This window comes from Crassostrea angulata, chromosome 8 (genome assembly GCF_025612915.1).
Source record: "Crassostrea angulata isolate pt1a10 chromosome 8, ASM2561291v2, whole genome shotgun sequence".
In the NCBI taxonomy this organism is placed as follows: domain Eukaryota; kingdom Metazoa; phylum Mollusca; class Bivalvia; order Ostreida; family Ostreidae; genus Magallana; species Magallana angulata.
In genome coordinates, this window is record NC_069118.1 from 31,977,655 (window position 1) to 32,004,253 (window position 26,599).

Below are 26,599 nucleotides of genomic sequence, written 5' to 3' on the forward strand. Positions count from 1 at the left end.
TCTAAAGGCTTAATGATATACATGTGAATATATACCCAGGTGACTACATGTATATATAAGGCATCTTATTTTTGGTTTTGTTTTCAAAATCGTTTTATTACATGTATGATACCTACTGCAATATTAAACAAAAACACATGTTCATTTTGTCTCAAATATTCTGTAAATACAAATAAAAGTTCCAATACAGAATTTTTTCTACAACCAGTTGACGCATTTAGACAAATGTTTTAAAATTACATTCTTTACATAACCTCTGCTGGTAAAATACACAGCAATGCCTTTCTGGTACATATAACAAAGTCACATGTTTTATATATGTTCTATTAACACAATAACTGGTAGATGGTCCTTGTCAGTTTAAGCCATTACTTTTTTTGGTCTGAAATCTTTTCTATCCTGATAATTGACACGCCACTTGTCAATTTATTTGATAAGATAGAATAGCTGTATAGTGCATGTCAACAACATTTGAATGCCCCTTCTTCAAATCTTTGTTGAAAATTAGAGGTGTTCTTATCAAAACTAAAGTAATTATTTATTTATCTGTTAATTTAATGGAATTAATGAATTCATCAGTATAAGAAAACTATAGTTCAAATATATTTTATATAAAATTCCAAGGATGAAATTCAATGTACAGAGAGAGTTTGATGTACATCACATTGTTACAACTGATGATGTCTACTTTAGATATTTGATTTTCTTTACATTGCTTTTGTAGTACTCACACACAAGCAAATTGTCATTATTGTCCACACATAAACCAGTAGGACCCTTCAGATCACAGTTATCAATGTAACGGAGAAACTGTCCATTCTGATCCAGAATGTGGATACAATCATTGTCACCGTCTGCTGTCAGGATATGACTCTGTCTGTCTGTTGTGACTCCCCAGGGCTCAAATGGTTCATTCTTGATAGCTGAGGGATGACCGGTGTATCTCCATCTGAGTTTCCCGTCCTGATTAACCACCACTTCTACACCAGCCACCCAGTCAGCTACACAGATGTCACGGTTTCTGTTCTCTGTGATGTATTTAACAGCATCATTCCCTGAGTACAGAGGTTGACCATTATCATCAAATTGAACTGTTTGTTTCTCTGTAGATCCCGAGTAACGGACAGCTTTGGATTGAGTTTTATCAACACTGAACATGGTAACCAGGAGATCACCAGTAGAGGTGACACACAGCTGATTAGGCGCCCACTCCTCTGGCAATGTGATCAACATTTTTGTCTGTCCATTCTTTACTATGTTCACTGTCCCATCTGTCCCATCACAGTACAGTAGTTCCCCATCACTGTTTACAGTTATATCATTAGGCGATTCTTCTGATTTTGTTTTAATAGCCTGGAGGAGTGAACATTTAATGTTAAAGCATTTGATATCATTGGTCAGTCCACTTGTCCATATCCTGTCTTCATTCAGACAGGTAACACTGCATAGATTTTTATATCCAGTCTGTATTGTGGTAACAAGCTTTGGTTCATCCAGGAGTTCTCTGACTGAAGTGTTGGGTTGATTTAGTGACAAAACATTATCTTCTGTTGCAGTAGATAATGGGCTGATCTCTCCAAACAAAATATACAGCTTCTCACGATCTATCGGTTTTGGAATGAATGTTGGCATTGTAACCTTAACTTTGGGTGGAAGTTTGCTGAACTCTCTGACCTTAGAGCTGTATTCAATAGTTGAAGATACTTCAGTAGATTTCTCGATTATCCGTATGGCTTGTATTGTTTGTTTTATGAGAGACTGTGTCTGTTTGATTTCATTCAAGTGTTTCTTTAAAATGTCACGGTGCTTCACTTTTATCTCGTTAATTTCGGTTTTCATTTTGTTGATGACAATGTCGATTTCTCTGTGCCATTGCTCTCCTTGTTTGGACATTGTTGTTGTAAGTTTTTTATATCCTCCATCCAGGTTGGCAAGCTGAGTTTCGATGTCAAGTTCAATTTCTTCATATGTAGGAGAAATATGATTTTCTAACCCTTCTGTGTCTTTTTTTATATTGTCTTTCATTGTCTTGTAATTTTCTGTAACATCTACAAAGTTATGTCCTTTGTGTTGTTCAGATGCCATGCAGGAAGAGCAAACAAAAATGTTGTTACAATCATTGCACTGAAATTCACAATTTTTGTGTTGGTGCGTTTCGCATTTGGGATAAATGAGTGTTGATCTACGTTCCTGGAATGGAACTATTTTATGTTTGTCATATCCATCTGAGATGTGATCTCAAATGCAGGGCTTACAGAGGTTGAAATGACAAAAGTCACAGTAGCTGTGTACTAAGGTGGTCTCACAAAGATCACAGCGAGGTACATCCTGCAGGGCACAGGAATGAGGATCCATGGTTGTTCTATGAAAATAATTAATATAGACATGATTGTTGATAAATTTTATACATAATTCTATAGTTAGAGTGTAGAATTGATTTTGTATGTAAAACGTTTTTATTAATTCGCCTTAAAACACCCCCTCCCCTCAGCTTATTTCCCCCCTTTCTTATCCGGGCATTGACTTATAGAATCAAATCATTACGCACGTTGTAAACCTCATGTCTTACTTTCTAAAGTTTTCAAAACGAAAGTACATAAATTTTGATTGTAATTTAAAGTTATATGTTGTATTATTTAATCACCATAGCTAGCAACTTACGTGTTGGTTAAGTGAATATGCAATAATATTTAGATTACAAACCTTGATTTAACAAAAAAGTAGTCAAAATTCTAACTGTCTGGTAGGCCTATGCGTGCATGAAGCATGACTGATCCTGTTATTAATACGACCACCTGATCAAAAATGAAAAAAATATATCAGAGTTAGTTCCCGTTCATCGCTAGCATTTTGTCGCCCCATGCGCGGATCCAGAAAATTTTTCCAGGGGGGTCGGACGGTTTTTTGAGTTTGCCGGGGGGGGGGGGGGGTCCAAAGCATATTTTTGGTAATTTTATGATGCAATTAAAAGAATTTGAACTTTACAGGGGGTGGGGGTCTCGACTCCCTGACATTCCTCTAGATATGTGCATGCACCCTCATAACTGTGTCCATGGGACATTGGGCCCCTAACATTGTGAAGATGACAGTTTGTTTCAACCCCCCCCCCCCCCATTTGCAACAACCAGATTGTATTTCTTTATCGCTCAATGTTTAACGCTTAAGTTTTTCGCCCAGAAGGAATTCAATTCAGGGGGGAAACTTTGTCATGTAAGTAAGGCTCGTAACATAACTTAACGAAGGACTCTAAAATTTCCGTTGCCTATTAAAATGCCTTACTGAAGCATCGTACACATTAAAAATGGGAATATAATTTCTGACCAAAATCGTGACCATGTCCTTTTAGTCCTATATCTGTAGTGCATATGTGCAGTGATAAGAAGAAAACAAATACAGCATAAGCAAAAAAAAAATTATTAATTGCAATTCACACAGGGCCATATGAATTTCACATGATATTTATATAACTCACACATTCGTCATTAATCTGTTTTTTCTAACAAGTTACATTTTGTAAATAGACATCTCTTGAAATTCAATACTATATTAAAGTATTAGGTAATACATGTACATGTATTTTTAAGATAAGACCAACAAAATTATTCCATTTATATAGTCATCAACACATTACTTTATTAATTTTCTTTGAAGATAATTCTCTTATCTAATTGAACGATAGTAGAGCAGTCCGAAAAATCTGACGTTTTCTTGGCTTTTTTTTTCAAACAATTCTGATATTTTTCCTGACAAATAAAATTCAAAACCGTTGATAAAGCCAGGAAAACTTCAGATATTTCCGACTATCTTGACACAAATTATTACATGTATTTTCATAATCACACGCCTTAAATCGATAGTTTGTCGGATTTTTCTTAAAATAAAACACACAAAACCAAATCCAAATACAACTAAAAAAATGTTTTAACTCTGTATCATTCTGTTCAAATGCAGGTGTCACAATGTAAATGACCAAGTCTGCCATCAAATGCACGATCAAATAATTGAAAAACTCATCGAATTTTTTCTCCGAAATACCGATTTTTAAAATATTTTAAAAGATCATGCTAAACGAGTATCAAATATAATGCTTTGCAGAAGTCAAAAAGTTCTCAATATATTATTACTTTAACCACATTTAGCTATATGAATAAACACATTCAAAAGCCATTCGGACATTGACATTGCAGGCACGTAGCATCGGAGGGGGGGCAGGGGGGCCTGCCCCCCCCCCCCCCTTTTTTTCGCAGCAGCTAATTTTTTTATAATTTACATATAGAAAATTGAATTATCATGGAGTTGCCCCCCCCCCCCCCATTTTTTTGGGAGTATGTAAAAAAATTGATATGAAAATAAGGAAATGAGGATTGAAATTGAAATTAAAGTAATATACTACGCCCCCCCCCCCCCCCCCCCCACGGATTAGGATTTTGAAGATTTTGGAAAAGTTGTGATATCCTTTTTTTTTTGGGGGGGGGGCAAGTCAAGATTTTTTGCATGAGTCTGCCCCCCCCCCCCTCACTTTCAAAAACGATGCTACGTGCCTGCATTGATGATATAAAAATACGGTATGTCATGTCTTTTAACTTAATATTTGATGCAAGGTTACACGATATTAATTTCGTAAGAGATTTACATGATGACATGGAATCATTAATTGATTTTATGATACATGATACATTCTGAGATTCAAACACAAGTTTAAATCATCATCCCGGCAAGTCTCGAGTTCTACACAAATCTAAACTACTAGTATAAGATAGATAGATAGATAGATAGATAGATAGATAGATAGATAGATAGATAGATAGATAGATAGATAGATAGATAGATATATTATAGTTTATGTACAGCGGTGCGGTTCAGAAACCCTTGACTTTGGAAGACAAATAAGTATTGAAGATTTTTCTTGGGATTCACTTGATCTAAAATCATGTCTTTTAAGACATCTATTTTGTAAAATTCCAAACTTCTTCTACGCGTATATTTGTAATCATATGTTGGACCTATAAGTCACTTTATAAATATAAACAACAGTAACTTTATGCATGCATGATTTCAAAATATTGTCAACTCATGGACATTGATAGATTACATTTCTGATATCCAGTATTTGAACGCATTTACTTTTGAATACCCCCCCCCCCCAAGTTGGTAGGCAAATTTTATAAATCTAGCAGTTTGTAATGGGTAATCGTTGATCCATGAAATTATGTGTCGCTGCATGAAAAGGTACGACGATTTCATAGATAATTCAGTCTTTGTTTATTAAACAATTTCGTTTGGAAAAAAAAACTTTCTTCAGTCAATCATTGGGTCAAGTTTTGTAAAGCAAAATTGTCTCAGAGGTTCTGAATAAAGAATGAATATGAAGAGAACTGTCCAAAGCTGCTTGCTATTAGTGCGTCCTGCACACAACTGAGCTAAAGAAACATGTACACAATTGAGCTAAAAAAAAAAGTCTGCGATATCAAGCCAATATCCATGCCAACGAGATATCTTAATATAAGTTGTAGAACTTGCTTATCAATCGTTGTAAAATAAATAAAGTTCAGTTCAGTTCAAGCCAATTTCATTATTGTATAATGGCCATATGCACTTCTGTATACAAGGTTATTTTCACGTACCCGTGTAATTTCCACCCTTCAACTCTTGCAAACAATTTCGTCCCGTCTCGAAATCGACAAGACACAGCCGTCTCTAAGACATTGGAATTCGCACAGTCTATTTCCCTATATATATATGAAATTTGTCGAGAAAGTATCAATGGAAATATGTCTTCTATTTATTATTCTTTTATTGCAAAACCAGCGACAATCTGCAAACTGTTTGAAAGTTAACTAGATGAAAAGTAAAATAAATCTATCCTGTTTTTGTTTAGCTTTTAATATTTTCTTTAGAAGTTATTGCTACATCACATGTTTTACCCAAAAAAACCATTATGTTTCACTACTTACATAGCAAAACAAGAATATGTACATATGAGAGCAGTAAACTTTCTCAACTTTGTCTTTTCTGAAAGTATTATAAGACTACATTTAACGATGAAGTTTCCCTTTTATGTAGATTAATTCAACACACATGCATTAATAAAAACAGATGTTTATATTAAAAACAACATAACACTAATGTCATACGATGAAGGATAAAGAAAGGGAGACAACCTCTCTCTCTCTCTCTCTCTCTCTCTCTCTCTCTCTCTCTGTCTTCTTGTACATGTAATACTCAAAACATTCAACAACAATGATTTATAGAAAATTGAAGAAATAGAAGATAATGCATGTAAACAAATTTTGCTGCCCCCCCCCCCCACCACCACCACCCATTGACCATTGTTAGTGATTGAAAATAAAATAGACCTAAAGTAAAAAAAATTCAAATCACAAATTTATGTCTCCTTTGTCAAAACCCTTTTCAGACAAAATTTAAAATAAGAAAAAATTATATAATTAATATGTGTTGGAGAAAACTATAAAACATGGGTATTAACATTTGACAAAAATAGCCCTATATATACTGTAGACACATAATGTATACGGGTTGAACAGGTATATTGTAAGATATATAACTAAAATCAATAGCTTTCACATCAGGTGTAACGAACACACACCACCGACTTCAACACACATAGCACCTTGCGGAGTTACGTCCCCTGCAGACAATGACTAACAGTACTATACAGTCTTACGCACGGTCACAGTCATTAAAGTAGAAAACACTACAAACATCACGTCATTGTCTGTCTGTTTAATGGCTTCCTTTTGTTCTCCCATTCTCTGTTCTGCATTTACAAGATGCTCCGGATGCCAAAGCAGGATATCATCCAAAGCTAATGTTTTGTGCAATCCATAAAAAACCCCAATGTTTTGTGAATTGAAAAATATACATGTAATTTCAACTTTTACCTTGCTTATACATGGATGTGCATGCTATACACTCAGTGTTACTTAATACAAAGTACAGAAAAGAACAAAATTTCTTGTATTACAAATACATGCAGCTAGTCAAAGAAAAGGGGAAATCAAAGGAAGGAACCTCAAATAATATCCTGTCCACATATGAAGCGTATCGTATCGTGCGAGAAATGATCCGAAGAAATAATTATCTGTCCGTTTACCCCCTTCTCCCCAACCACCAAATATTGATCGCATATTTTTTCCAACATTTGATTTTGGTTTTATAGGATTACAATAAATTTTAAAAAGTGTTTTAAGTAATTAAATAAATACACGATAAAGTAATTTAAATTAGAATCGTACGTGCTTTTTTTCTCAGAAAATCTAGAATACCAGCAGTTAAATGAAATTTTGCGTTGTCCTCTTTGAAGACATGAGCTGTAATTTATTAGATATATCCTTTATTTCTGTGCATGACACCAAGAGGACAGGTGTCATCAATAGGTTGTACACCAACAGTAGGCAAAACCCAATCAACAAATCTCCATATGGAACAAAGACGTGGAAGGGTAAAATATTACGGTATCTTTTAATTGTGCACTGAAATGCATGCATGGGACTTGAAACCATACGTGGAAGACGTGTAGCTACAAACGGTCATTTCTCTATATCTCTGTGGACAATTTATTTTATTTTAATTTTTAAAGCGTGTATTTAAAATTTGTGTGGAAAGTACTGAAACAATTTGGAAATGGGGAAAAAATCGCCACAAAAGCTAGACAAAGCGCAAAATTCGGCATCGCAACAGTGTAAGTTTTCGAAGTACATTACTGGCTAACAAGAATTAGTTAATATACTTGTAAATACTGTAATATGTGACCCAACCGCTCATTGGTGCCTATTATAGGAATGTCAACTTACAGATAAAAGTTGTTTTAAGTATTTTATCAGAGCTGTCCTAGCTGAAAGTGGATGACTTTGTCATATTGTACTCCTTCGCATTTTGAATAAAAATGTGCATACTTTGGGCTAGCCGTACAACCGTAAATTGATTAATATTAGATGGTAACCATGTGCTCTTCCGGTCTATTGAACGCCAATGCGGGTTTCTTGGGGAAACACTTTTAAAGTTGGTTTTGTTCAATTATTTAAAGTTTACTTTCACTTTTACAGCATCATCAACCTCAGCTTTGAAAAAGGAGGTTGCAGTGCTCAAAGACACCAGTCTTGCGGTTCTCTCGCGAGAGTTGGGCGCTCTGGACAAACATAGTGGTCTGATGCTTGGAATGTACCTCAATGTTCCAAACACCACCATTGTCAACATCGCAAATGCCGCATCAGATGACGGATACAGTGACGTCAGCGACAGAACCAGGATTGACACCACACAGAAAATTCTACTCACGTGGAAGGATTCTTGGAAAGACATGCGCCCCAAGATCAAAGAGCGCGAAAAAGTAAAAGAGCTTGCGCGCGCAGTCACGGAAATGGGGAAATCTGAAATGGCTTCTGTGATCACTGAAAAACACGGCGAAAACGCAGAACTGACGGCAGACGCTTTTACAGGTTTTACCTCGTGAATTTCATTAACTTATACATAGATCTCTGAAAACAATTTTGAAGAGAACAGAATTCTCAGGAATATCGACTCATCCTGAAAGATCACAATATCCCCTTTAAATACCGTGCTTTGAAAAGATATACCAAAACCGTGTGATATATAGCCAAAGAATGTTTCGTCTCTTTATAGTTCCGACACAATGACCGCAGGTTTTGATAAAGATAGCGATTATTTAACCTGTTGTACTTTGAAAACGTTACGAAGTCAAGAAAGATCATACTTTTTTCAATTAAAAAATAATGACGTATCTTTAGATGAGAGTTTTGCATACATATCCCCTTTTTGTATATATTTGATGATAATACTTATGTTGATTTATTATCTCACAAATAATGATTTGTATTAATCTACTTTCTTCAAATATTGTTCAATGGCTTAGCTAGTTGTTTTTTTTCTTCTCCATAGTGCATACTAGTATATTAAATCTACCTCTGTACAGAGGGTAATTCACATGAAGTGTGTTGTGTTGGAACCTTATCTAAAGGAAAGGGGCACCAATACATGTATGGAAGATCTCTTGCCTGTTGAATGTCAAACAGCAGCTAATCATAAGGATCAAGGCCATTTCATTTAAATACTTTTAATTTTCTAAATTGACATCTTTAAAAAAGATTAACGTTGAAGGTCGAGAAATTAATTTTCATTACAAAAATCCGTTAAGCAATGTTGTGAATATTAGAGTTCATGCAGATCTCGCATCAGTACTCAGTATGTCCCCGAAGTTTTACGCCAAAACATAGCTGAATTAACCAAAATAATTTCTGATTTTCCCAATGTTTTAGGGGATTTCTTCCCGCGACAAGGACTTTTTTATGAGATAAAAACCAACTTGTTAAATGTCTGATTTTCCCATTTTTGTAAAAATACAAGGACGCTTGAGTTGTTTCGGGAGGAGAGTGAAAAATCCCTTGCTTCATTTTCAAGCACACAACTCTCTTGCCTTTGTGGATGGCTATGTGGGTTTGGTTTTTTTCTTCTTAGTTTGTTTTAAACCGAGCACCATGCATTAAAGGGTATAAGCTGCCATGCACGTAGTTCCTGCTCATCGTTTTTGAAAGTTCGGGGGGGGGGGGTCCAAAAACTCTTGACAAGCAAATGAAAAAAAAAGATTAAAAGAAATTAAGAGGGCGCGATGGTCGTGTCTTTTTTTAGGCTGAATTGATCTCGTTTAAATGAAAAGCTATATATCAAAATATAAGAAAATACCAAAAAAATAATGGTGCATTCATATGGATTTTTTTCTTCAGTAAATTCTAGAATAAATCTTAAGGTTTCATATCTTGAAATTGTAGAAAGATTTGATGGTTTCAAATTTGATGACCATACAGCCCCCTATCTGTAAGAGTTATCTAGTTTTAACGCGTTTACACTCGAAGGATCTACCACAGGGACTTAATTAAAACTACGAATATTGTTAAAACATGATTCAGAAATAAACCTTAAAATACATGCCATAATAGACTAAACTCTGCTAATCTTTACTAAAATAATCGTGCAAATTTTGTTAACCTTTTGTCTTAAAGACATTACTCCAACTGTCATCTAAAAAGCAATGGCTTTTGACCTTGTGGATTTTTCGACGTCAGAAAAGTCAAGGACACAAAATTTTTATTAATGACATCAACTCATTTTTTAACAATATAAAACAGTCTTCAAGCCGAGGATGGTACCACTCAATTTTGATAATTAAAATAATAATACTTAGTTACTGGGATGTGACCTTGGCCTCATCATCGCTAGCAAATTAAGGGTTTCTGACCCGCGCCTCTCCTCACAAGTTCTGTTTGTGATAAGCGGCGCGGATCCAAAACCCTTGGCTAGCGAACATTCCTTGCCCTGAAAGCCGTAAAATTAATTCATCATTTTAAATTTCATTGTAAAACTTGCTCAGATACGAGTAATAAAGCACTAAAACCATTAATATAATTATTCGACCATTCCTTAATAGTTCATAATGGTGTGAAGGTAGATACATGGGCTAGAATTGCACATGAAATAAACTTATAACCTGCGCTAGTCAGTTATAATGTTATTTTTTTAATCTGTGAATTAATCATTCATTCGTATTAATTATAGAGTCAGGATTAAAGAGTAAGACGCCGGAATTATCAATGAATTAGCACGCATAGTTTTAGTGACTACTAGTAACTTTCAAATAGTTTCTGGTATGACCAAATACTGTATTGATTTCATATTTCATGACTTTTTTTCGTAACGTATTGACTAGGATTCAGAGTCTCTGCAGAGCGTGCATTCTCGCTATCGAAAAAAAACCATAAAACTTTTTACATCATATGTAAATATAAATTGCGATAGAGATGTTTTATTCATTTTTATTTTATTCAATTCAATTCAATTTATTGTTCCTGAGCTATACAAACCAACGGAATACATATTTCTTTTATACATTTTATACAAATTTGAAATGTGCAGTAGGTGAGTGGAAATATCAAGAACAGGCTTAACCCCCCACCCACCCCCCTTTCATGAATAAATGATTTTCAAACATTATATTTAGATTAGGTTTAAGACTCTAAAATGCAGATGAAATGCAAATATGAGCCCCTTTGACAGGTCAATCTAAAGGCTTTATGATACCCACGTGACTATATAGGCATCTTTGTTTTTTCTTTCAAAATTATTTTATTACATGTATGATACCTACTGCAATATTAAACAAAAACACATATTCATTTTGTGTCAAATATTTTGTAAATACAAATAAGAGTTAAAATACAGCAAAGAGTTTTCCTACAACCAGTTGACACATTAAGACAAATGTTGTAAATTACATATTAAGATAGCCTCTGCTGGTAATACACACAGCAATGGTTTTCTGGTTCATATAACAAAGTCACAGGTTTTATATACAATAGCTGGTAGATGGTCCTTGTCAGTTTAAGTCCTTATTTTTTAATTTATGATAAACTTATTATATTATTATTATTATAATTATTATTATCATAATTCATAAATCTTTATGACATACAGTGTACAAGTATTCCAGTATGTTAGATGTACAGAACTGAAAAACACGCGTCTGAAATTTACTTCTATTCTGATAACTGACACGTCACTTGTCAATTTATTTGATAAGATACAATAGCTGTATAGTGCATGCAAACAAAATTTAAATGCCCCTTCTTCAAATAATGGTTGAAAATTAGAAATGTTTTTATCAAAAATAAAGTTATTATTTATTTATCTGTTAAATTATTATAATTAATGAATTCATCAGTATAAGAGAACTTAAGTTCAAATATATTTTATATGAAATGCCAACAATGACATTCAATATAGAAGGCCACTTTTGTTTGAATTACATCACATTTTAACAATTGATGACATCTACTTTAGATATCTGATTTTCTTTACATTGCCTTTGAAATACTCACACACAAACAGATTGTCATTATTGTCCACACATAAACCAAAAGGATCCTCCAGATCACAGTTATCAATGTAACGGAGAAACTGTCCATTCTGATCCAGAATGTGGATACAATGGTTGTTGTCTGCTGTCAGGATACGACTCTGACTGTCTGTTGTGATACCCCAGGGTTTAAATGGTTTGTTCTTGGTAACCGAGGGATGACCGGTATATCTCCATCTGAGTTTCCCGTCCTGACTAACCACCACTACTGCACCGGCCTCACTGTCAGCTACACAGATGTCATGGTTTCTGTTCTCTGTGATGTATTTAGTATTATTATTCCCTGAGTACAAAGGTTTACCTTCATCATTAAATTTAATTGTTTGTTTCTCTGTAGATCCCGAGTAACGGACAACTTTGGATTGAGTGTCATCATCACTGTACATGGTAACCAGGAGATCACCAGTAGAGGTGACACACAGATTACCAGGCCTCCATCCCTGTAATCTTATCAACTCTTTTGTCTGGTCATTCTTTACTTTATTTACTGTCCCGTCTGTCCAATCACAGTACAGTAGATCACCATCACTATCTACAGTTATATCATTAGGCCATTCTTCTGATTTTGTTTTGATTGTCTGGAGGAGTGAACCTTTAATGCTGTAGCATTTGATATCATTGGTCCTTCCACTCGTCCATATACTACCATCATTTAGACAGGAAACAGTGCGTAGTTTTTCATACCCAGTCTTTATTGTGGTAACAAGCTCTGGTTCGTCCAGTAGTTCTCTGACGGAAGTGTTTGGTTGGTTCGGTGACATGACATTTTCCTCTGTTGCAGTAGATAATGGGGTGATTTGTCCAAACAAACTATACAGCTTCTTACGGTCTATTAATTTTGGAATAAATGTTGGCAGTGACACCTGAATCTTGGGTGGAAGCTTGCTGAACTCTCTGATCTTAGAGCTGTATTCAATAGTTAAAGATACTTCAGTGGATTTCTCTATTTTCCTAATGGCTTGTAATGTTTGTTTTATAAGAGACTGTGTCTGTTTGATTTCATTCAAGTGTTTCTTTAAAATGTCTCTGTGCTTCACTTTTATCTCGTTAATTTCGGTTTTCATTTTGTTGATGACGATGTCGATTTCTCTGTGCCATTGCTCTCCTTGTTTGGACATTGTTGTTGTTAGTTTCTCATATCCTCCATCCAGTTTGACAAGCTGAGTTTCTAAGTCAAGTTCAATTTCTTCATATGTAGGAGAAATATGATTTTCTAACTCTTTTTTGTCTTTTTTTATATTGTCTTTCATTGTCTTGTAAACTTCTGTAACTTCTACAAAATTATGTCCTTTGTGTTGTTCAGATGCCATGCAGGAAGAACAAACAAAAATGTTGTTACAATCCTTGCACCGAAATTCACAAATTCTGTGTGGATGCGTTTCGCATTTTGGATAAATGAGGGTTGATCTACGTTCCTGGAAAGAAACAATTTTATGTTTGTCATATCCATCCGAGATGTGATCTACTACACAGGGCTTGCAGAGGTTGACATGACAAAAGTCACAGTAGCTGTGCACTAAGGTGGTCTCACAAAGGTCACATCGAGGTACATCCTGGGCACTAGAATGAGGATCCATGGTTGTTCTATGAAAAAAAAATTAGACATGGTTGTTGATAAATTTTATACATAATTCTATAGTTAGAATGTAGAATTGATTGATTTTTATTTATTCACCTAAAAACACCCCCTTCCCCTTCAGCTTATTTTTTCCATTTTTTATCCGGGCATTGACTTATAGAATCAAATCATTAGGCACGTTGTAAACCTCATGCCTTACTTTATAAATTTATATAAGTTTATAATATAATAAATCAAGTTGATAAAGTTGTGTTTGGTTACAAGTTTTCAAAACGAAAGTACATTAATTGTGATTGTAATTTAAAGTTATATGTTTTATTATTTAATTACCATAGCTAGCAACTTACGTGTTGGTTAAGTGAATATGCAATAATATTTAGATTACAAACCTTGCTTTAACAAAAAAGTAGTCAAAAATCTAACTGTCTGGTAGGCCTATGCGTGCCTGAACCATGACTGATCCTGTTCTTAATGCGACCACCTGATCAGAAATGAAAAAAAAAAAATATCAGAGTTAGTTCCCGTTCATCGCTAGCATTTTGTCGCCCTATGCGCGGATTCAGAAAATTTTTCCACGGGGGTCGGACGGTTATTTGAGTTTGCCGGGGGGGGGGGGGGTCCAAAGCATATTTTTGGTAATTTTATGATGCAAAATCCGCGCATGCACCCTTACAACTGTGTCCGATATGACTGTGACCGTGGGACATAAGGCCCCTAACATTGTGAAAATGGCAATTTGTTTGACCCCCCCCCCCCCATTTGCAACAACAAGATTGTAAATTTGTTATCGCTAAATGTTTAACGCTTAAGTGTTTTGCCCAGATGGAATTCAAAATCCATCGAATTAAAATATCGATAAAAAGCTAGAGGGGAAAAAAACAAGAGTAAATTCATTGTCTCGAATTGCAGTCATGGGGGAAACTTTGTAATGTAAATATGGCTCGTTACTTATAACTTAACGAATGACTCTAAAATTTTCGTTGCCTCTTGAAATGCCTTACTGAAGCATTGTACACATTAAAATTGGGAAAATAATTTTTGACCATGCCCCTTTAGTCCTATACCTGTAGTACATATGTGCAGTGATAAGAAGAAAACAAATACAGCATAACTAAAATAAATATTTATTAATTGCAATTCACAAAGGGCCAGATAAATTTCACATGATATTTATATAACTCACACATTCTTCATTAATCTGTTTTTTCTAACAAGTTACATTTTGTAAATAGACATCTCTTGAAATTCAATACGATATTAAAGTTTTAGGTACAAATGTAACACATGTACATGTATTTTTAAAATAAGATCAACAAAATTATTCCATTCATATAGTCATCAACACATTATTTTATTAATTTTCTTTGAAGATGATTCTCCTATCTAATTGAGCGATAGTAGAGCAGTCCGAAAAATCTGACGTTTTTTTTTTTTTTTTTTTGGCTTTTTTAAAAGAAATTCTGATATTTTTCCTGACAAGTAAAATATCAAAACCGTTGATAAAGCCAGGAAAACTTCAGATATTTCCGACTATCTTGACTCAAATTATTACATGTATTTTCATAATTACACGCCTTAAATCGATAGTTTGTCGGATTTTTCTTAAAATGAAACACACAACACCAAATCCAAAAACAACTGAAAAAATGTTTCAACACTATATCATTCTGTTCAAATGCAGATGTCACAATGTACATTTGTAAATAACCAAGTCTGTCATCAAATGCACGATCACAATAATTAAAACAACTCACCGACTTTTTTCTCCGAAATACCAATTTTTTAAATATTTAAGATCATGCTTAACGAGTATTAAATATAATGCTTTGCAGAAGTCAAAAAGTTCTCAATATATTATTACTTTAACCCCATTTAGCTATATGAATAAACACATTCAAAAGCCATTCAGACATTGGCATTGATGATATAAAATACGGTATGTCATGTCTTTTAACTTATTATTTGATGCGGAGGTCCACGATGTTAATTTCGCAAGAGATTTACATGATGACATGAAATCATTAATTGATTTTATGATACATTCTGAGATTCAAACACAAGTTTAAATCATCTTCCCGGCAAGTCTTGAGTTCTACATAAATCTAAACTACTAGTTTATAGTTTATGTAGAGCGGTGCGGTTCAGAAACCATTGACTTGGGAAGACAAATAAGTACTGTGGTTTCATCAATATTCGTTGAATACCAATTTTCGTGGATTTCGTTGTTTAGTTGATCCACGAAATTAAATGTTTATTGAAATGCAATTTTTATTAACATTTTGTATTGATAGGGTCATTGGCCACGAATTTACGTATCCTTGAAACTGTGATTTTCACTTTATCCACGAAAATTCATGCCCTTGAATATTAATGAAACCACAGTATTCAAGTTGATGTTTATTATAGGGATTCACTTGATCTAAAATCATGTCTTTTAAGACCAAACTTCTTCTATATGTATATTTGTAATCATATGTTGGACCTATAAGTCACTTTATAAATATAAACAACAGTAACTTTATGCATGCATGATTTCAAAATATTGACAACTTCTGGACATTGATAGATTACATTTCTGATATACAGTACTTCAACGCATTTACTTTTGAATACCCCCCCCCCCAAATTGGTAGGCAGATTTTACAAATCTAGCAGTTGGTAATGGGTAATCGTTAATCCATGAAATGTGTCGATAAATGAAAAGGATTTTATAGATAATTCAGTCTTTGTTTATTAAACAGTAGATGGGTTCTTTAATTCATATTATCTCTATCTTCTTATACTCAAAATGCTCACAGAAAATGTTATTTGCAATCTTCTATAGAAAACTAAAACAAACAATTCGTCCCGTCTCGAAATCGCCCAGACACAGCCTTCTCTAAGACATTGGAATTCGCACAGTCTATTTCCCTGTAATACAGAATGAAATTTGTAGAAACAGTAGCAGTTAAAATATGTCTTCTATTTGTTACTGTGGTTTCATTAATATTCAAGGGTATCAATTTTCGTGGATGAAGTGAAAATTAAGAGTTTCAAGGATAGGTAAATTTGTGGCCAATGACCCTATCAATACAAAATGTTTATAGAAATTGCATTTCAATGAACATTCAGTTTTGTGGATTAACTAAACAACGAAATCAACGAAAATTGGTATTCAACGAATATTGATGAAACCACTGTATTCTTTTATTGCAAAACCAGCGACAACCTGCAAACTGTTTGAAAGTTAACTTGATGAAAAGTAAAATAAATCAACCCTTTTTTTTGTTCAGCTTTTAATCTTTTCTTTAGAAATTATTGCTACATCACATGTTTTACATTAAAAACCCAATTATGTTTCACTACTCACATAGCAAAACAAGAACATGTACACATGAGAGCAGTAAACTTTCTCAACTTTGTCTTTTCTGAAAGTATTATAAGACTACATTTAACGATGAAATTGCCCTTTTATATAGATTAATTCAATACATATGCATTAATTAAAAAAAAACATATGTTTATATTAAAAACAACATCACACTACTGTCAAAGGATGAAGGATAAAGAAAGGGAGACAACCCCCTCTCTCTCTCTCTCTCTCTCTCTCTCTCTCTCTCTCTCTCTCTCTCTCTCTCTCTCTCTCTCTCTCTCTCTCCTTTGTCAAAACCCCTTTCCGGCGAAATTTAAAATAAGGAAAAATTATACAATTAATTTGTGTTGGAGAAAACTATAAAACATGGGTATTAACATTTGACAAAAATAGCCCTATATATATACTGTAGACACATAATGTATATGGGTTGAACAGGTACATTGTAAAGTACACCACTAAAATCAATAGCTTTCACATCAGGTGTAACAAACACACACCACCGACTTCAACACACATAGCACCTTGCGGAGTTACGTCCCCTGCAGACAATGACTAACAGCACAGTGCAGTCTTACGCACGGTCACAGTCAATAAAGTAGAAAACACTACAAACATCACGTCATGGTCTGTCTGTTTAATGACTTTTTTTACTCCAATTCTCTTGTTCTGCATTTATAAGAATTTCCGGATGCCTAAGCTGACAATCATCCAAAGCTTATGTTTTGTGCAATCCATAAAAAAATTAATGTTGTGTGAATTGAAAAATATACATGTACTTTCAACTTTTTTCTTGCTTATACATGTATGAGCATGTTATACACTCAGTGTTACTTAATACAAATACAGAAAAATACAAAATTTGTTGTATTTCAAATAGCTAGTAATCGAAACGGGGAAATCGAAGGAACAAACCTGAAATAATATCCTGTCCACATATGCAGCGTATTGTATCGTGCGAGAAATAATACGGAGAAATAATTATCTGTCCGTTTACCCCCTTCTCCCGCAACCACCAAATCTTGATCACGTACTTTTTCAAACATTTGATTTTGGTTTTATACGATTACAATTAATAAAAAAAGTGTTTTGAGTAACTAAATAAATACACGATAAAGTAAATTAAAGTAGATTCGTACGTGTTTTTTTTCTCAAAAAATCTAGATCACCAGCAGTTAAATGAAATTTTGCGTTGTCTTCTTTGAAAACATAAGCTGTACTTTAATAGATATATCCTTTATTTCTGTGCATGACACCCAGAGGACAATTGTCATCAATAGGGTGTACCCCAACAGTAGGCAAAACCCCATCAACCAATCGATAATTTCCATGAAACAAAGACATGGAAGGGGTGAAATATTATCTTTTAATTGTGCACTGAAATACATGCATGGGACCTGAAACCATACGTGGAAGACATGTAGCTACAAACGGCTATTTCTCTATATCTTTGTGGAAAATTTATTTTATTTTATTTTTTAAAGCGTGTATTTAAAATTTGTGTGGAAAGTACTGAAATAATTTGGAAATGGAGAAAAAATCGCTACAAAAGCGCAAAATTCGGCATCGCAACAGTGTTAGTTTTTCAAAGTACATTACTAACAGGAATTAGTTATAAGTACTGCAACATGTGACCCATCCATTTATTGGTGCATGTAGGGATTAATGTCAACATACAATTAAAAGTTGTTTAAGTTTTATACCAGAGCTGTCCTAGCTGCAAGTGAAAGACTTTTCATATTGTAATTTTTCGCATTTTGAATACAAATGTGCATACTTTGAGCTAGCTTTGAAATTTCGAAAATTGATTAACATTAGATGGTAACCATGTGCTCTTCCGGTCTATTGAACACCAATGCGGGTTTCTTGGGGAAACACTTTTAAAGTTAGTTGTATTCAATTATTTAAAGTTTACTTTCACTTTTACAGCATCATCAACCTCAGCTTTGACAAAGGAGGCCGCAGTGCTCAAAGACACCAGTCTTGCGGTTCTCTAGCGAGAGTTGGGCGCTCTGGACAAACATAGTGGTCTGATGTTTGGAATGTATCTCATTGTTTTAAACACCACCATTGTTAACATTGCAAATGCCGCATCGGATGACAGATACAGTGACGTCAGCGACAGAACCCGGATTGACACCACACAGAAAATTCTACTCACGTGGAAGGAGTCTTGGAAAGACATGTGCCCCAAGATCAAAGAGCGCGAAAAAGTAAAAGAGCTTGCGCTCGCAGTTACGGAAATGGGGAAATCGGAAATTGCTTCTGTGATTACCAAAAACATGGCGAAAACACAGAACTTTGAAAACAAATTTGAAGAGAACAGAATTCTCAGGAATATCGACTCATCCTGAAAGATCACCATATCCCCCTTTAAATACCGTACTTTGAAATGATATACCAAAACCGTGTGATATATAGCCAAATAATGTTTTGTCTCTTTGGTTCCGACACAATGACTGCAGGTTTTTATAAAGATAGCGATTTTTAACCTGTTGTTCTTTGGAAATGTTACGAGGTCAAGAAAGATCATACTTTTTTTCAATTCAAAACGAATACTTTTTGTATCTTTACATGAGAATTTTGCTTACATATCCACTTACTGTATATATATATTTGATGATAATACTTATGTTGATTTATTATCTCACAAATAATGATTCGTATTAATCTACTTTCTTCAAATATTGTTCAATGGCATAGCCAGTTGGTTTTTTTTCTCCAGAGTGCATATATTAAATCTACTTCTGTACAGAGGGCAATTCACATGAACTGTGTTGTATTGGAACTTAATCTGGAGGAAAAGGACATCATTTCATGTATGGAAGGGCTGTTGTCTGTTAAATGTCAAACAGTAGCTAAAGTTCAAGGTCATTGCATTCTAAAAGTTTTAATTTTCTGAATAGCATTAAAATTAAAAAAAATAATCTTGAAGGTCAAGAAATCAATTTACATTACAAGAATCCGTTAACCAATGTTGTGAATACTAAAATACAGATCTCGCACCAGTATTTCCCCTCAAGTTTTACGCCAAAACATGGCTGAATTAAGCAAAATAATTTCCGATTTACCCAGTTTACCCATTATTTTTAGGGGATTTCCTGACACGACAAGGACATTTTTACGAGATGAAAACCAACTTGTTAAATGCCTGATTTTCCGACTTTTTTTAAATCACGAGGACGCTTGAGTTGCTTCGGGAGGAGAGTGATAAAGCCCGTGTTCCGTTTTAAAGCACAAAACTCTCTTGACTTAATGGATTGTTAATATGTGTTTTGGGGTTTTTTTCTGAATTGTTTACAGAGTATTGTAAGAGGGAATTCCCAGAGGGTTGTTTTAAACCGAGCACTTTAAATTCAAAGTTATGAGCTGCCATGCACTATTGTCTGCTTATCGTTTTTGAAAGTTGGGGGGGGGGGGGGGTTCATCTAAAAACCCTTGTCAAGCAAGAGATTCTTTTTAAATTACAAACTACTTCAAGTCATGAAAATCCTAATCCGGGTTAGGTGGGGTTGCATAGTGTACCTATAAATTCAATTTCCTTGTTAATATTCTTAGTTTTACTGAAAAATATATATGGGTCATGCAACTGTATACCTTTGATTGTTGTAAATTTGTTGACCATACAGCCCCTTAAGAGTTTTCTAGTTTTCACACGTTTACTTTTTTCACGTTACGTTACGTCAGCCATTTTTACAACAGACCATTTGGCCAGGTGTACGGATGTGCCACATGACACTCAAAGGATCCAGTTCAGGGATTATATTAAAACTACAAATATTGTTAAAACATGAAACAATCCTTAAAATACATGTAATAATAACTGCCCTTTACTTGGATACTTGTGTAAATTTTGTTGACCCTTTGTCTTAAAGACAAAACTCCAACTTTAATCTAAAATGCAATGATCTTTGACCTTAAGGTTTTTCAAGGTCTTACGGAAACTTAATTATAGTTAAATTCATAGCTCTATAGAAACAGTCAGACATCTGTTTATCGATTGGTCGAAATCTACAGCGGCTGAAAATGACAAGAAACTGACAGGACAGATATCGACACGCCCTGTTTATCGATTGGTTCAAACCTACCGCGACCTAGGAAAAATCGCGGAATGCACGAAATACTCATGACGATGTCAGACTCAAAGTCTCACAGAAGACGATTTGGTTGTTTCTTTTAGCTAACATACTTATGTACATTAACAGTAATTTAGTTAATTTTACTTACTTTTCATAATCAATTTATCAATTAGCTAAAAGAAAACATTCATTCGGGTTATGAAGGTAGCGATCATTGCAGAAAAAAATACATAACCAGCTAACGCGGGTTATGTATTTTTTCTGCAATGTCGCTACCTTCATATCCCGAATATATCACCAAAGAAAGCATTTTATTGTTTAAATATCCCCGCAACAAGTGTCGGGGGGTATATTATAAAGTCTAGGAATGTAAGTTACTTAAAAAAATATATCAATTAAAAAAAACAACTAACGGCATATTACACATTTTTATGACCATTAAATGGCATATGGTTAAAGGCGAAGGCACAGTTGATAGCGTTAACTGATTTGATTACGGTGGCCTAAAATCGAGTCCAGTCTGTCGTACTGTAATTTTGGCACGCTACTTTACTCATGTACCCCCCCCCCTCTCAGGTATTAAAATGGGTACCTGTCAAATGATACTGATTATTTGGCTTGTATTCTCACTAGGAAACTGAGGATGCTATTGATTGTATAGGAAGAATAATTTTCTGTCTTCATGTTTCATAATTTATATACGTACCACATTGTAAAGTTACACTTACTTTTCTTTAATATATAGATGAACATAACTGTATGTATGTTAATTCATTTACAATTTTTAAAAAAAAAAATTTAACTACACCAGTTTTTATATTTTTTTTTAAACTTTATAGTTTTAATAGATTTCAAATTTTAATTGATAAAATCTGTTCATTTTAAAACACCTTGAAATCATAGTACATACATGTATGTACACATAAAAGCCATTAATACACAGCATATCCGCAACCAACTAACGACTTGCTCACATTTTACATTATTAAGATCTTTGTAATAGTATTTGGCAACATTTGAAATTTTCATCGAATTCATCAAACAATTAGAATCGGATATACAGTGCAATAATTATACCCAGGCGAGTACGGTACTTCATAAATAATAACATTTACATTTTGTGTGACAAAACAAGGAAATATCTGCGTTCATATGCATCAATTTAGCAGATCGTTCATGAACTATATACTAGTAGTAAGTAATTGATAATCGTGTCCTTAAACTTGCTCTTTAGAAACACCGAATTGACCTTATTTTCTTTATTTTGTACCTGTACAAAACCCCCGCTGGGGTTTACAACTGTTGTTCTAATTAGCCACTATCTGAAATGTTTTTTCATAAATAAATAATTTTCAAACAATATATTTGGATTAGGTTTAAGACTCTAAAATGCAGCTAAAAATGCAAATATGAGACCCTCTGACAGGTCAATCTTAGGGCTTTATGATACCCAGGTTACATAGTAGGCATCTTGGTGGTTTTTAAAAAAAAATGATTTTATTAGATGTATGATACAGATATACTGCAATATTAAACAAAAATACGTGTTCACTTTGTCTCACATATTCTGTAAATACAATAAGAGTTGAAATACAGCAAAGAGTTTTTCTACAACCAGTTGACTCATTTCGACAGAAGTTGTAAATACATACCAAGATGACCTCTGCTGGTAATGTTCTATGAACACAGCAAATGGTAGCTGGTCCTTGTCAGTTTAAGCCCCTACTTTTTTAATTTATGATATATATCATAATATCATTATTATTTTAATTCATAAATATGTTTGATACACATTGTACAAATAATACCAGAATCTTAGATGTACAGAACTGACAAAACATGGGTCTGAAATCTATTTTTATCCTGATAATTGACACGCCTCTTGTCAATTTATTTGATAAGATACAATAGCTGTATAGTGTATGCTAACAATATTTATATGCCCGGCCTTCTTCAAATATTGGGAGATAGTTTGTTTTTTTTTAAATTATTGTTAATTTATTTAATTAATAGAATTTATGAATTCAACAGTATAAGAAAACTAAAGTTCATATATATTTTATATAAAATGCCAACAATGATATCTAGGAGAGAAGCTAGCCACTTTTCTTTGATTTACATCACATTTTCCCAATTGATGTCTACTTTAGATATTTGACCTTCTGTACATTGCCTTTGTTAATCTCACATACAAACAGATTGTCATTATTGTCCACACATAAACCAGTGGGATACTCAAGATCACAGTTATCTATGTAACGAAGAAACTGTCCATTCTGATCTAGAATATGGATACAATGGTTGTAAAAATCTGCTGTAAGGATATGATTCAAAGTGTCTGTTGTGATACCATAGGGTTTAAATGGTTTGTTCTTGGTAACTGAGGGATGACCGGTGTACCTCCATCTGAGTTTTCCGTCCTGATTAACCACCACTACTGCACCAGCATTCCAGTCAGAAACACAGATGTCATGGTTTCTGTTCTCTGTGATGTATTTAGTATTATAATTCCCTGCGTACAGAGGTTTACCTTCATCATCAAATTGAATTGTTTGTTTTTCTGTAGATCCTGAGTAATGGACCACTTTGGATTGAATTTCATCAATACTGAACATGGTAACCAGAAGATTACCAGTAGAAGTGACACACAGCTTATTAGGCGTCCACTCCTCTGGTAATGTGATCAAAACTTCCGTTTGTCCATTCTTTTCTTTATTTACTGTCCCGTCTGTCCAATCACAGTACAGTAGATTCCCATCACTGTCTACAGTTATATCATTAGGCCATTCTTCTGATTTTGTTTTGATTGTCTGGAGGAGTGAACCTTTACTGTTGAAGCATTTGATATCTTTGGTCTTTCCACTCGTCCATATACTACCATCATTTAGACAGGTAACATTGTATGGTTCTTTATACCCAGTCTGTATTGTGGCAACAAGCTCCGGTTCATCCAGTAGTTCTCTGAATGAAGTGGTGGGTTGGTTCTGTGACAAGGCCTCTTCCTCTGTATCGGTAGATAATGGGTTGATCTGTCCAACCAAACTATACAGCTTCTCACGGTCTATTGGTTTTGGAATGAATGTTGGCAGTGATACCTGGACCTTGGGTGGAAGCTTGCTAAACTCTCTGATCTTAGAGCTGTATTCAATGGTAGAAGATACGTCAGTGAATTTCTTGATTTTCCTTATGGCTTGTAATGTTTGTTTCATAAGAGACTGTGTCTGTTTGATTTCATTCAAGTGTTTCTTTAAAATGTCTCTGTGTTTCACTTTTATCTCGTTAATTTCGGTTTTCATTTTGTTGATGATGATGTCGATTTCTCTGTGCCATTGCTCTCCTTGTTTGGACATTATTGTTGTAAGTTTCTCATATCCTGCATCCAGTTTGGCAAGCTGAGTTTCTAAGTCAAGTTCAATTTCTTCATATATAGGAGAAATATGATTTTCTAACTCTTTTGTGTCTTTTTTTATATTGTCTTTCATTGTCTTGTAAATTTCTGTAACTTCTACAAAACTATGTTCTTTGTGATGTTCAGATGTTATGCAGGAAGAACAAACAAAAATGTTGTCACAATCCTTGCACTGAAATTCACAAATTCTGTGTGGGTGCGTTTCGCATTTTGGATAGATGAGAGTTGATCTTCGTTCCTGGAAAGGAACTATTTTATGTTTGTCGTATCCATCTGAGATGTGATCTCCAATGCAGGACTTGCAGAGGTTGACATGACAAAAGTCACAGTAGCTGTGTACTAATGTGTTCTCACAAAGGTCACATCGAGGTACATCCTGGGCACTAGAATGAGGATCCATGGCTGTTCTGTGAAAAAAAATTAAGACATCATTGTTAATAAATTTTATACATAGTTCTATAGTTAGAGTGTAGAATTGATTTTGTATGTAAAACGTTTTTATTAATTCACCTAAAAACACCCCCCCCCCTTCAGCTTATTTTTCCCCTTTTTTATCCGGGCATTGACTTATACAGTAGAATCAAATCATTAGGCACGTTGTAAACCTCATGCCTTACTTTATAAATTTATATAAGTTTATAATATAATAAAAAGTTGATAAAGTTGTGTTTGGTTACAAGTTTTCAAAACGAAAGTACATATTAATTTTGATTGTAATTTAACTGTTTAAAGTTATAATTATGTTTTAATCACCCTACCTAGCAACTGACGTGTTGGTTAAGTGAATATGCAATAATATTTAGATTACAAACCTTGCTTTAACAAAAACGTTGTCAAAAATCTAACTGTCTGGTAGGTCTACGCGTTCCTGAAACATGCTTAACATGACTGATCTTGTTCTAAATGCGACCACCTGATCAACAATGAAAAAAAAATATCAGAGTTAGTTCCCGTAGATCGCTAGCATTTTGTCACCCCATGCGCGGATCCAGAAAAATTTTCCAGGGGGGTCGGACGGTTATTTCAGTTTGCCGGGGGGGGGTCCAAAGCATATTTTTGGTAATTTTATGATGCAATTAAAAGAATTTGAACTTTACAGGGGGTGGAGGTCTCGACTCCCTGACACCCATCTAGATCCGCGCATGCACCCTCACAACTGTGTCCGCTATGACTGTGACCGTGGGACATAGGGCCCCTAATATTGTGAGGATGGCAGTTTGTTTGAACCACCCCCCCCACCCCTCCCCACCCCACATTTGCAACAACCAGTTTGTAAATTCTTTATCGCTCAATGTTTAACGCTTAGGTTTTTCGCCCAGAAGGAATTCAATATCCATTCGAATTAAAATATCGATAAAAAGCTAGAGGGAAAAAAAACAAGAGTATATTCATTGTCTCGAATTGCAGTCAGGGGGAAACTTTGTCATGAAAATAAGGCTCGTAACTTATAACTTAACGAATGACTTTTAAAATTTTCGTTGCCTATTAAAATGCCTTACTGAAGCATTGTACACATTAAAATTGGAAAAATAATTTTTGACCAAAATCATGACCATGCCCCTTTAGTCCTATATCTGTAGTGCATATTTGCAGTGATAAGAAGAAAACAAATACAGCATAAGTAAAAAAAAATAATTATTAATTGCAATTCACAAAGGGCCAGATAAATTTCACATGCTATTTATATGTCTAACACATTCTTCATTAATCTGTTTTTCTAACAATAAATAGACATCTTTTAAAATTCGATACTATATTAAAGTATTAGGTAATACATGTACATGTATTTTTAAAATAAGATCAACAAAATTGTTCCATTTATATAGTCATCAACACATTAATTTATTAATTTTCTTTGAAGATAATTCTCCTATCTAATTGAACGATAGTAAAGCAGAAAAATCTGACGTTTTTGTTACATTAAAAGTTTTAATTTAAACTGAACTATAACAGTTTAAATGTCAAAATCTTAAGTAATTATTTTATTCTTTTGATAATTCATTTTCGATCCATCATGTTATTACAAAGGAAACATTCTATAGGTAAGCCGTGTGCTTGATCTTATTTTGATTTCTTTATATGTCTATATATTGTTTATCTGTTTATTGTGTTTCGGAACTTTTGTTATCTCTTTGATTTTATAAAATGCTTTTATTATTTGTGTATTTCATTCATTTTCTTTATATGACTTTCCAACTTTCGGCTCATCGAAATAAACATCTTTTAATTAATT

The 26,599-nt window shown here is 34.1% G+C and overlaps 3 protein-coding genes across 3 annotated transcripts; 1 reads left to right on the top strand and 2 right to left on the bottom strand.

The window, feature by feature from the left end:
• Positions 1-2,789, bottom strand: LOC128161754 (uncharacterized). Its single transcript, XM_052825145.1, has 2 exons — positions 2,704-2,789; positions 1-2,362 (listed from the first exon to the last, which is right to left on the bottom strand). The coding sequence occupies exon 2, from the start codon at positions 2,083-2,085 to the stop codon at positions 685-687; it is 1,401 nt and encodes a 466-aa protein (XP_052681105.1). The 5' UTR covers positions 2,086-2,362; positions 2,704-2,789; the 3' UTR covers positions 1-684.
• Positions 2,790-7,584: 4,795 nt separating this feature from the next.
• Positions 7,585-8,970, top strand: LOC128159773 (uncharacterized). The gene is made up of 2 exons (XM_052822968.1): positions 7,585-7,702; positions 8,067-8,970. Exons 1-2 carry the CDS (start codon positions 7,645-7,647, stop codon positions 8,471-8,473), a joined length of 465 nt encoding a protein of 154 aa, XP_052678928.1. The 5' UTR covers positions 7,585-7,644; the 3' UTR covers positions 8,474-8,970.
• A 2,630-nt stretch (positions 8,971-11,600) lies between these two features.
• On the bottom strand, positions 11,601-25,280 carry LOC128160367 (uncharacterized). Its single transcript, XM_052823677.1, has 3 exons — positions 25,179-25,280; positions 23,136-24,773; positions 11,601-13,525 (listed from the first exon to the last, which is right to left on the bottom strand). Exons 2-3 carry the CDS (start codon positions 24,764-24,766, stop codon positions 11,863-11,865), a joined length of 3,294 nt encoding a protein of 1,097 aa, XP_052679637.1. The 5' UTR covers positions 24,767-24,773; positions 25,179-25,280; the 3' UTR covers positions 11,601-11,862.
• Positions 25,281-26,599: the final 1,319 nt, after the last annotated feature.

Coding starts and splice junctions, on each gene's coding strand:
- LOC128161754 (XM_052825145.1), bottom strand. CDS start 2,085: ATGGCATCTGAACAACACAAAGGACATAACTTTGTAGATGTTACAGAA.
- LOC128159773 (XM_052822968.1), top strand. CDS start 7,645: ATGGGGAAAAAATCGCCACAAAAGCTAGACAAAGCGCAAAATTCGGCA. Junction 7,703..8,066: donor AAATTCGGCATCGCAACAGT/GTAAGTTTTCGA, acceptor TCACTTTTACAG/CATCATCAACCTCAGCTTTG.
- LOC128160367 (XM_052823677.1), bottom strand. CDS start 24,766: ATGGATCCTCATTCTAGTGCCCAGGATGTACCTCGATGTGACCTTTGT. Junction 13,526..23,135: donor CTGTTTGTATGTGAGATTAA/CAAAGGCAATGT, acceptor TCATAGAACAAC/CATGGATCCTCATTCTAGTG.